This window comes from Megalobrama amblycephala, linkage group LG13, assembly GCF_018812025.1.
Source record: "Megalobrama amblycephala isolate DHTTF-2021 linkage group LG13, ASM1881202v1, whole genome shotgun sequence".
Classification (NCBI taxonomy): Eukaryota; Metazoa; Chordata; class Actinopteri; order Cypriniformes; family Xenocyprididae; genus Megalobrama; species Megalobrama amblycephala.
In genome coordinates, this window is record NC_063056.1 from 30,274,004 (window position 1) to 30,286,922 (window position 12,919).

A 12,919-nucleotide genomic window follows, 5' to 3' on the forward strand; every position below is an offset into this window, starting at 1 on the left:
CACTGGACTCTAGAGCAGTTGAGACGTGTTCTCTGGAGTGACGATTCACGCTTCTCTGTCTGGCATTCCGATGGACGAGTCTGGGTTTGGCGGTTGCCAGGAGAACGGTACTTGCCTGACTGCATTGTGCCAAGTGTAAAGTTTGGTGGAGGGGGATTATGGTGTGGGGTTGTTTTTCAGGGGTTGGACATTTTGGGCAATTTCATGCTCCCAACTTTGTGGGAACAGTTTTGGGATGGCCCCTTCCTGTTCCAACATGACTGCGCACCAGTGCACAAAGCAAGGTCCATAAAGACATGGATGAGCGAGTTTGGTGTGGAGGAACTTGACCGGCCTGCACAGAGTCCTGACCTCAACACCTTTGAGATGAATTAGAGTGGAGACTGCGAGCCAGGCCTTCTCGCCAACATCACTGCCTGACCGCACAAATGCGCTTCTAGAAGAATGGTCAAAAATAACCATAAACACTCCTAAACCTTGTGGAAAGTCTTCCTAGAAGAGTTGAAGCTGTTATAGCTGCAAAGGGTGGGTCAACTCCCTATTAAACCCTACGGATTAAGAATGGGATGTCATTAAAGTTCATGTGCATGTAAAGGCAGGCGTCCCAAATCTTTTGGCAATATTGTGTATATATCAGTTTATCAAGTATCAATTCTTGCATTCCAAGAAAATCAAATCCATGACCTTAAAGGTCCTCTAAGCGATGTCACGCGTTTTTAGGCCAAAAATTTTTTTGTCACATACAGCAAACATCTCCTCACTATCCGTTAGCTGCCTGTCCCCTGAACACACTGTAAAAAACGCGGTCTCTGTAGTCGCCACAAGCTCCAAAAACTGCAACAAAAACAAACTGGTGCAGCCTGGACCACGAATCATAATAAACACGCTCCAGCCAATAACCGACAAGAATGATTTTAAATGCGTGTTCATGACTGTTTCAGGAAGCACGGAGGGGAGAGGGAGGAGGCGGAGGGAGGGTCTAGCTAGCCTCTGTTTTGTTTGACAACACTTCGAACGTCAACAGGAAGTTACTCCGCTCAGGATCGCTTAGAGAACCTTTAATGTTGCTATAGTGCTCTACTATTTGAACTATAGGAACACTTTCCCAAAATTTATTTATTTTAACTTTATTTTAATTTAATTCTACTATTCTTATCTGTAATATTTTTGATTTCTCCCTGGAACCACTTGGGGTGCACCTACAATAAAATAGCCCTACTACGAATTAATCTCTATTTGTCAGCAAACGGTTCCAATAAAGGTGTGAAAACGTATCTATTCGCAGCAGTATCCAACTTTATTAAACAGAACTCAAAAACACTTGAAACAAGAACGGAATAACTGTTATACACCCAACAAGAACTGACAATCAACTGAACAAAACACAAAGCTTAAATACACAGACAAACTAAATGAAAAACAGGTGCAGACGATAATCAAACAATGAAAATCCATAAAAGTAAATTGAAAACTAGGACACAGAACTAAACATGTGAAAACCCACTCAAATATACAAAGAACACAGAAACAGACTATCCCTTACACTATTGGGATTAGATTAAGCTATGATTATTTATGTTACAGTTGATTTTGTATATTTGGTGCAGTTCAAGCATTATGAATTTTCCTCTCTTCCTTTCCCTGATTTTGTTTTTTGTGCCTTCTTTTATGGTTAAATCTATTAATTTTAAATGGTTAAATGTTACATCTTTTGTCATTGCATCCAATGACCTCATGGATGAGGAAAATTTCACAGTGCAGACTGGCATACTTTTTCAGATTTTGCAGCAGATTGGAACTGGTACAATAAGTGTAGCAGAGAAAATGTAGGCAACAATTACACTTACAACCAAATTCTGGTCCATGTACTTTTCAAACTGTCTGATGTAATCCAAGACAGCTGTTGATTAATATGGTGTTACTCATTTTCAGCTCTAAGTCATGTTTAATATTTTTGTGTCATGTAATTAATGAGGCATTCATTTGTGATTTATGGTTTTGAGTAGTTTCACTGACACACTTGTCCTTCACAAGCAAAACAGTTTACAGCTGGACGTCCTATCAGGGAGGGCAGGGCTGTGTTTGTTTTGGCTCCGTTCTTACAGTGAATCAAGAATGTCTTGCTCACTTTCTCGTCTCTGCCATACTTTGTTAATCATTGCTTCCTTATGAGATCAATCAAGTGATTCTCTTGTTGATACACATCCTGCCTCTGTTTTTCTTTCCTTTCTTCAAGCTTTTCATCATTGACCACAACCAGGTGGACTGGCGCATTGCCATGACCAGTAACCGGGTGCTTGGCATCTCCCTGGAGCTCATTGTCTGTGCTATTCATCCTGTGGCCATCTACCTGAGGCCAGATATGGGGGACAGACTAGGGGGGAAGCCGGAGCAAAATTCCTCTACCCCCCTCTGCTTGTCCTCCAGTCACAAAGAAGTCATGCTCGATGTGGAGCTACTGCTGTCAGCCCTCATGTTCCTGAGACTGTATCTCGTGCACAGAGCCGTCCTGTTACACAGCAAGGTGCTCCTCAGCGCCTCTTACAGGAGCATTGGCTCCCTCAACAACATCAACTTCAGCTTCCGCTTTGTGCTCAAGGTGCTAATGAACAAGTATCCGGCCCGCACGCTTCTGGTCTTCATTATGTTCTTCTGGCTCTCCGCTGCTTGGATGCTGCGACTGTGTGAAAGGTACAGAATGTGCAATTACTAGTAGAGAAAAACACATATGCAACAGTATTTATTATAGCTTTTAGACTCATTACAGCTCATCAAGTGTTATCATGCTGCTTCTGATGTTGATGGTCAATTTGAGTTGTGGTCATTTGTTTCAAATAGATTCATTTCAGGAACAAACAGATTGTTCTTCAGCACTCATTTTTTGACCGTCAAATTTCAAACATTCTAGTGTATTTTTTTAGGGATTAGATAGTTAACACTATGAGTCATTCCTTTCATTCAGTTTAAGAAGTAGATGTTCTTAGTTTTTCTTTTGTATTGAGTTATTTACACAGCCGCTCTCTGTCTCCACCTATAGGCAGAAGCAGGTAGAGACAGGTGGCATGGACACAGCACTGTGGCTCATAGCCATCACCTTCCTCACAGTGGGCTATGGAGATGTGTCCCCTCACACCAGCTGTGGAAAGCTGGTGTGTCTCTTCACAGGAGTCATGGTAAATATTAATCTAAGTTAGTCGTGTTTGTACCGCTATATACTGTAGGTCTACTGGTGCTAATTTTAGACAAATGCAATAAATGATGAAATTATTGACAGCATAACTAAATCGCTTTTCTTGTGCTTTGTACATGTGTGGTATTTATTAGAGAATTAAACATGTTTAGTAAAACATATGTTCACTTAAAGAAGACAAGGGTAATAAATTAAGCTCCATAGCTTTGGTTTAGTAAAGTAATAGAATATGTTTAGCATTATCATATGACTTTTTAACCATGCATTGTTAGCTGAACACATTATAGGGCTCCAGACTATGACTAGTCGTAAATTTGACAATAATTTAGTTGTGCGACTATATGTGGTTTAGTCAGCTATATCTGCATACAATATATGTATATGATATATTGTCATGACAGCAATCACAGCACGAGCCGTGATGTAGTGAAAAATGACTCTTATGCACCGGTTCGTTTTAATCAAAAAGATTCACAAAATCGCTCATGAACTAGTGCTTTGAATCAGAGTCATTCTGTCAGTGAATCATTCCGTTACTGAGTTTACAACTCACTCCAAGTGAACCATGAGTCGTTTTCTGGTTATGTCCTATTAAAAAAGAAACCAGAAAAAAATAATAATAATAAATAAATAAATAAATATATATATATCCTTCTGGACACATTTTTTGTACAGTTCCAGTTGTTCTTCCACCCTTCCTGACAGAGATACTGGAGTCCCACTATGATGCTGTGTTGACAGTTTATGATTTTAAATAGAATCATGGTCATCTCTCATACAGAGGCTGTTCAAACATGATTAAGAAACTTGTATTGAGAGGTGATCTGAATGAACAAGTTGCATTATAACAAATATCAAATGAATATTTTTTTGTTAATTTGGCTTATATGTTGTAGCCTATAATGTTAAAATCATATCTTTAAGGCATTATGGCATTAAGGTATTAAACAATGATTAAATATGAACTCTCAGGGTTTGACTGCATCTGGGTGTATCTGAGCATAGAGTTCAGTAAGTGAAGGAGGGAGGGAATGATTTAGCAATACGATACACAGATTGTTTTGTCTGTAAACCAAGTACTTTGGTTACACCCGTACAAGATCATTTCAGAACGAAAGGCTGAAAATATAGTCGATACGTATTAATTTCATGTCAAAAGTTTACAACAAGGAGCTTATTAAATCATATTATTATTTTAAAATATAAATATTAAAATACATAAATAAAATAAATAATAACATTATTTTATTATTACATAATTACGATGAAGTAGTGTAATATTAGTTAATGCATTTACTAACATTAAGAATAAGAAATACATTTGTTACAGTATTTATTCATCTTTTTTAATGTTAGTAAATGTAAATGCAACTGTTCTTTGTTAGTTCATGTTAGCTTAGGTCCATTAAATAGTATCAACAGATAAAAGTGTTGATTTTAATAATGTATCACTAAATTTTGTGATTAACATTAACTGAGATTAATAATGCTTTAGAATTATTCTTCATTATTAGTTCTTATTAATGAATGTTAACAAATGGAACCTTATTGTAACGTTTTCCGGAATGTTTACGGTGACAGTAAGAGCCTGTGCCAGTATGTGTTGTGAATTTGTGGTGTATGTTCCTGAGGGTTGGGTTTCCAGCCTCACTCTGACTCAGGCAGCTGCATCTGCACCGGACTGTCCGCCCTTCTCTTCTCTCCATCCCTCATTTCCGATCAGGGAAGATAAGCCGGCAGGATAGGAGCACGGGGCTCACACGACAGGAGCATGGGGCTAAAGCCAAAGCCAGACACCTCCCTGACACAGTGGAAAATAATCCTTCACTCTTCTTTCTCTCCCTCGCTCAGTGCTTTTATAAGCTTTCCCCTTTTTTTTTTTAGAGAAAACTTTCCACCATTGCCATTTTTAGGTGGTTTATAGCATTTGGCGCCACTAGATCAGGAGGGTGTGCCAACCTGTGCCCAAGACTCGGAAAACCAGAAAAAAAGTTTCCTAATCCAGTTGGAACAGTATACGGGGTGTTCATTAGTGGGGGATTGCCTCTCACCTGTAGTTCATTCAGTGTTCAACATGCCTGGCTGCCTCATGTAAATCACTTTCTCCACATAAAGACGAGACTTCAATGATTTTCCAATGGCATGCTTCAGTAATCACCTGTTACCCATCAACTGGAAGTATGATGGAGCATCTGTGAGTTTGCATGTACAGTCAGTCTTGCATGTTCACCACCTGCACAGCAAAAAAAAAAAAAAAAAGTATTTTTCTTGTTGTCCAAAAAGATAAATATAATTGTGCTTTTTATTAAATAACTAAAATTGCTCTGATTATAAATGACAAATTGTTTTTGCTCTAAGCTTAAACCTCACATGATTCGACACACATGATTCTTCTGTGTCGAATCATGATTCGGATCATGTGTCAAACCGTCAAACTGCTGAAATCACGTGACTTTGGCGCTCCGAACCGCTGATTCATTACGCTCCGAAGCGTTTTGAAATCGGCCATCACTACATAAGTTGTTATTTTTTTTTTTTTTTGGCACACCAAAAATATTCTCGTCGCTTTATAATATTAATATTGAACCACTCACATGAACTGATTTAAATATGTTTTTAGTACCTTTATTGATTTTGAGAGAGGAAATGTCATTGCTCCCTATGCAGGCCTCACGGAGCCATTGGATTTAAACAAAAATATCTTAATTTGCGTTCCGAAGATTCACGAAGGTCTTACAGGTGTGGAACGACATGAGGGTGACAGAATTTTCATTTTTGGGTGAACTAACCCTTTAATTGCCGCAAATTTTCCGCAGATTTTGGGCTTAGACGTGATGTCATCGCAACATGCATTTAGTCAACTCGTTCGAGCTGCGCAGCTCAGACCAATAATAAACAACGCGTCGCGACAGAAGTTCAGAGCAGTGGGCCGATCTCGATCACACAACAACATTTCTACACGTGCGCTGAGAAGAAACCGCTTGAATTCACCGCAGAATTAATTTAATTGTTGTGAAATCTTGTGAGAGGCATTCACATTCGTCGCAGAATTCTGTGTTAAACCACAGATATCAGATCCGCTGTGGACACTGTTTGATCTGATATATCTGATATTTGATCTGATATCTGTGTGGTTTAACAGAGAATTCTGCGATGAATTTAACCTAAATGCTTCTCACAAGATTTCACAGCGATGTTATTAATTCTGTGGTGAATTCAAGCGGTTTCCTCCCAGCGCACGTGTAATCTGGAAACCATGAGAAACATCGTGACATTAACAGAAGTAACTTGTGGCAGAAATGGTCTAATGTTTTTGAGTGCTTTTAAGTGCTTAACACAACTTTTCCCAGCACTTCAAAGCTTTAAATATTGCCCAGTTTGAATGTCATTTTTAATGTGATGTCCAAAACATCATATTTCATAGTTTGTCCCCATTTGTAAAACTAAAGGTTTCACGATGTAAGAAAGCAAACACTTATTTAGAAATAAAAAAGAATAAATGACCACTGTAGTAGATGCTGCAGAGGAGCACTTATTGGCTTATTAGCCATTTCCACACCCTATATTTTTAATATTTATTAATAATAAAATAAAAGTTAATAGGCTATTATCTGCATCTCCACTCAAACTCAAACAGTGCTTTTCTGTCAGTCCTCACAGATCAGGGGCTGGTGCCACCTTAGAACTTAAAGGGCTAGTTCACCCCAAAATGAAAATTCTGTCATTAATTACTCACCCTCATGTCATTCCACACCTGTAAGACCTTCATTCGTCTTCGGAACACAAATTAAGATATTTTTGATAAAATCCGATGGCTCAGTGAGGCCTCCATTGACAGCAAATTAATTAACACTTTCAGTGCCCAGAAAGCTACTAAAGACATATTTAAAACAGTTCATGTGACTACAGTGTTTCAACCTTAATATTATGAAGCGACAAGAATACTTTTCATGCACCAAAAAAAACCCAACAACAATATCTAGTGATGGCCGATTTCAAAACACTGCTTCATGAAGCTTCGCAGCTTTCAGGATCTTTTGTTTCAAATCAGTGGTTCAGAGTAGGGCTGGGCGATATATCGCATGCGATTGTCACGTGCATTTCGTCAGTAAAGCCGGTTCCCTGATTACCGCTAAATCGCCATCACCTGCTTTCAAATGAAGCGGCATTTAATATACAGAGCCGTAGTTCACTGACAAGCTACGCAATATCGTGTTCATTATCGCAGATGAATCGGCTTCGATAATGAACGTGATATTGCGTAGCTTGTCAGTGAACTACGGCTCTGTCTATTCAATGGCGCTCCATTTGAAAGCAGGTGATGGCGATTTAGCGGTAATCAGGGAACCGGCTTTACTGACGAAATGCGCGTGACAATCGCATGCGATATATCGCCCAGCCCTAGTTCAGAGCATGTATCAAACTGCCAAAGTCACATGATTTCAGTAAATGAGGCTTCGGTACGTCATAAGTGTTTCGAAACGTTTTGAAATTTCAATGTTTCACCACTGGAGGCAATGATCTCTGTGAAACCATGAAAACATGCTGTAAATATTGCTGCAAATTTTGCGAAAAGCCGCTGCAAATTCAGTCATTTTAGGCTGCAAAAATCAGAAAAAAGTCCCGCGAAATCCTGGAAGGATTGATCAAGGCTCAAGCCTCTGTTACTAGTTCTGAAATGACATTTTGGAATTAGCAACGGAGGCTTGGGATGAGATGCGTAAGAAATTAGTCCCACACACAAGAGTGTTTTAAGGACAAAAACCTGACAAATGTCTTGAAATACACCATCAAAACAGTGTATTGAGGTGTGGTAACCGTAGTATAAGCAGAATAATTGACTCCGCTTCGCGTAATGGCCGCATTACCACCTCAGGTGTGCATTATTTTCTAAGAATTCAATGGCCCGTCGTCAATTATTCCTTATATATATATTCTAAATATGTTAATAAAAATAAGCAAGAAAAAAAATACTGATAAAAATGTTTTTAGTAGTGTATCTTTGGCATCTTGCATGAATTCCAAGAAAATTCTGCTTCTGGGGTGGAGACAGTTCAAAAGATGAATGTGTATCTCCATATTTCAGATTATAACACAGAGGAATTCACATCGTCTGCCAGCAGAATACAAGAGCATTTAGGGAGAAACTCTTGTGAAAAATGAAAAATTATGGTTGTATTAAAGATTTTGCCCGTTGAATTGATTAATTCTGGTTTACTAAGATGATTGACTAAGGGGAGTTCTGTGATTACACTTTACCATTTTCCTTGACTGCTGTGAATAATCAACTATGGAAAAACTGTAGGCCTTTGTGTTTTCAGCACTTTTAGTCAATAACATAAAGCAACCTTAAAGCGAACAGATTAAACCATTGCTTGCTAACTATTATTTCTTTCCATAACAACTAACTGGCTCTCTTTCTGTCTCCCTTTCTTTATCTCTCAATCATTTTTTCTCTAATGCAACAAATTAAGGAGCTCAGGTAAATGAACTGTTTAGCGTAAAATGACATGGAAACATTCCTCATAGAGACACACTTTTTTGTTATTTGATTAGATTTTGGAAAAGCTTTCTAAATTTTGGAAATGATTTGAATAAAATAAGTACCATTATATTCCATCCCCCCCAACAATTATTTATACACTTTTTACAAAGAATTCTGTGTAGTGTCTGAATATAATTAAGTTTGAATACTTTATGCCTTAGTACATGTTTGGGATAATGAGACAGATGGTAACCATGCTCATGTCTGTGTGTTTGTTGTCAGGGTGTGGCATGTACTGCTATGTTGGTAGCAGTCATGACTAAGAAATTGGCGCTTAACAAAGGGGAGAAACATGTGCATTTCTTCATGATGGACATTCAGATCTCCAAGCGGGTGAGCACACAGACCACCACATACAGTAAAACACCCTGCAAATGCCACTCTCTTTCAATTCTTCATTGTCTTTTTGTCCACATTTGTCCTCGGTCATTTCCTTATGACCGATTTGGTACTAATAAAAAAAGATACGTTAATGATAATTAGACTTAGCTTAGCCATTTAGGAATGCTTAACTTCATCTTTAAAAATATCTCTCTGTTTCGGATGAGAAACATAAAAAGCAGTGACCCGGAGGATGCAGAGGCATGGATGGAGGCAGCATTATTTTCCGCATTGAACGTGTGTTATGATTTCTGCGGCTTTTTATAATATTATTTTTTCCTTAAATAGGGAATTCCAAACAGCAGCACAGTGTGGGAAAATGCTTAGGACGGCCAGGCAGAGACGGCCGCTGAGCTCTTAATAGCCTACAAAAGGCGTCAAAGGGAGGAAACAATCAGGTCCCTGTCAGGAAAAGAGCTTGTGTCAGTCTATGAGAAGTTTAACTGCAGACAGGAAATAAGATGCACTGATGTGTGTCCTGTGAGGGAGCGTTAGCATATTCTCTTGAATAGAGTGGAGGAGAGAAGGTGCTGAGGAGCGGATCTTGATGCTGAGGTGGGCAGGCGGGTGGCTTGTACTCCTCGAACAGGATCCATCTGTTTGCTTATCAGAGGGAAGGAGGAGAGACCCCAAAATAAATGCATAGAGGAAGATGGTAAATGATTCGTTTCCACAAATGGAAATGAAATCATACTGCGTTGAGGGGGCAGGAATTGACAGGTGTTTCTGAAAATTGCATTTTATCGTTTCCCACCGCTGAAAACATGTTCTTAAAGGAATATTTTGGGATGTAAGCTAAATTGACAGCATTTGTGACATAATGTTGATTACAGCAAAATAAATTGTACCTTTTCCCTCATTATCAAAATGATCTACACTTTAAAAAATCCATAAAAATAGGGTAAAATGTACTGTGTTCATTTAACAGAATTTTGTACCTGTATTTAGAATTTTGCATTGCATTGTGTTTTAGGGTTAACGGAAATGTCTGTAAAAATACTGGATAATATCTGGTTAATGAGCTGCCTGTACTTTTTCTGTTATTTTACGGATTTATTTTTTACAGTGTGGGATCTGTATGGGAAGCCGACACAAAATACTTTTGCAAAGTTTTTAAAAATTATTTAACAACTTAAATTATTATTATTTATTAATTATTAGATTTTTATATATGTTCTTTATGTATATTATGTTTTAACACCTTTAAATTATTATTTTAATATACTTACATTAATGCTTACATTAATTCTCCTGATAAAACTTTTGAGTTATTTCAGGGTTTCTGCTGTTGCTTTGTCATGGCAAAGTTGTAAAACTGGATAAAACTTTATACAGAAAAAGTTAGTACTCAAGTAGTAGTAGTACTCAATGTTTTTCACACTAAAATCATGGTAAAACACATATTGTTTGAGGCAATACTATTGAAATTGTATTTTAACATTTTACATATTGGCCACATTTACTTGTATTATATTTGCCTCACTTTAAATCTGATTTGAATTAGATTTTTTTGAAATGTGACATCGTTTTTTTGTTTTTGTTTTTTAAATCAACATTATGCCACAAATGCTGTTGAATGAGCTAAATTCAGCTGAGCCCATATTCCTTCAACATATTCATAAAGGTCTGGACCTGTGCTTTCAACTTGGCAAAAGCCAAAAGCCATATCCTGTCACAGGGTGTTTTGTTGTGTTGACGTGTGTGTGTGTGTGTGTGTGTGTGTGTGTGTGTGTGTGTGTGTGTGTGTGTGTGTGTGTGTGTGTGTGTGTGTGTGTGTGTGCGTGCATGTGTGTGTGTGTGTGTGTGTGTGTGTGTGTGTGTGTGTGCATGCCACAGGTCCTACTCATCAGGTCCTGCAAAGATTTACCTTGATGATACTTTAAAGGAAGACATCTGGACACAGTTGGACACACTAATAACCACAAACACACAAAATTGCCAGGGAGCTTGTGACATCATTATGAGCAAGTCTTCAACAGGAAACCACAGAGACAATAATACAATGAAAGAAAGTAGAGAAATGTGTGAATAAAAAAGAAAGTCCTTGACCGTCAATAACCCATTTATAACTTTATGATAGCTATTCTCATCCTCAAATCACCCTCAAAATAACCATTACTTGTCCTTCCGTTCCCATCTTTCCATTTTTGTTTCCATCAAGGCCACTCCCTTAATAAACGGCACCAGTTTCCTTACATCCTGTCCAGGTTTTCTAGTAATACTCTGATGTGTTGTATTTTGTCATTTACACATCACAATCATCATATAACCATTACTGAGTGTAACTATAATATTCACAGTTGTTTTAGTATTTTATCAACCATCTGCTGAACAATTTAAACATGCAACTATTTACTTATGGAATGGCCTACAGATTGTCAATAGAGTATCATTGTACAGTTATGATGGATAGATTACTTATTACTATAATTATACTCTCTGTGACGCAGATTCGGCACGCAGCAGCCGATGTGCTAAGAGAATGTTGGCTACTGCATCGCACCACCCAGACAAAGGACAACAGCGGAGAGCATCGACATCATCAGAGATGCCTGCTGGAGGCTATCCGTGTGTGAGTGATCCTTACAGTGTGCATTCGACCATTAGACATCATGCATAGAGAAAAATGGCAGAGGGTTGTTTCTTAGGATCTGTGGGTATTTTATATAAAGTTATAATTATTTTATAAATAATACTTATAATATTAAAACATTTATTTTAATTAATTGTAATATTTATATATTTAAGTATTATATAAATATTTTAAAATATCATTTCATTATATGTGACCCTGGACCACAAAACCAGTCACACGAGTATATTTGTTGTAATAGCCAACAATACATTGTATGGGTCAAAATTACAGATTTTTCTTTTATGCCAAAAATCATTAGGATATTAAGTGAAGATCATGTTCCATGAAGATATTTTGTAAATTTCCTACCATAAATATATCAAAAATTCATTTTTGTGAGTGGATATGCATTGCTAAGGACTTCATTTGGACAACTTTAAAGCCGATTTTCTCAATATTTTGATTTTTTTTTTTGCATTCTCAGATTCCAGATTTTCAAATATTTGTATCTCGGCCAAATATTGATGTATGTATTAACTATACATCAATGGAAAGCTTATTTATTCATCTTTCAGATCTCAAATCTCAATTATGACTGGTTTTGTGGTCAAGGGTCACAAGGGTCACACACCTTCGTTCATCTTTGGAACACAAATGAAGATATTTTTGATTAAATCAGAGTTATCTGACTCATCCATAGACAGCAATTTAAAGGGTTAGTTCACCCAAAAATGAATCTTCGGAACACAGTTTAAGATATTTTAGATTTAGTCCGAGAGCTTTCTGTCCCTCCATTGAAAATGTATGTACAGTATACTGTCCATGTCCAGAAAGGTAATAAAAACATCATCAAAGTAGTCCATGTGACATCAGTGGGTTAGTTAGAATTTTTTGAAGCATCGAAAATACATTTTGGTCCAAAAATAACAAAAACTACGACTTTATTCAGCATTGTATTCTCTTCCGGGTCTGTTGTCAATCCGCGTTCACGACTCCGCAGTGACGCTGCTGACGTAGCTTCTTCCATCGCTCTTAGTTCTCCGTCCGTGTATTCGGCTTCAAATAAATATATGCTGAGCAAAAAAATGCAAGTCTTCCTCTGTGTCGAAATCCTTAGACATGTTTGAGAAGGTTGTTTTGTTTACAGCGTGCATCTCCCTTAGACTGTAAACGAAGCTCGGGCGCACCAGATAACACATCAGCAGCGTGACTACAGTGGTTCAACCTT

General features: G+C 37.7%; 1 protein-coding gene across 1 annotated transcript in view; it reads left to right on the forward strand.

Annotated features, from left to right (window-relative positions):
* kcnn4 (potassium intermediate/small conductance calcium-activated channel, subfamily N, member 4) overlaps positions 1–12,919 on the forward strand; it is a 29,016-nt gene that overhangs the window by 7,910 nt on the left and 8,187 nt on the right. The window contains exons 3-6 of the mRNA XM_048153169.1: positions 2,237–2,691; positions 3,038–3,173; positions 8,958–9,068; positions 11,567–11,688. Of these exons, the coding sequence (XP_048009126.1) occupies positions 2,237–2,691; positions 3,038–3,173; positions 8,958–9,068; positions 11,567–11,688 (824 nt within the window). The remainder of the gene's footprint in view (positions 1–2,236; positions 2,692–3,037; positions 3,174–8,957; positions 9,069–11,566; positions 11,689–12,919) is intronic.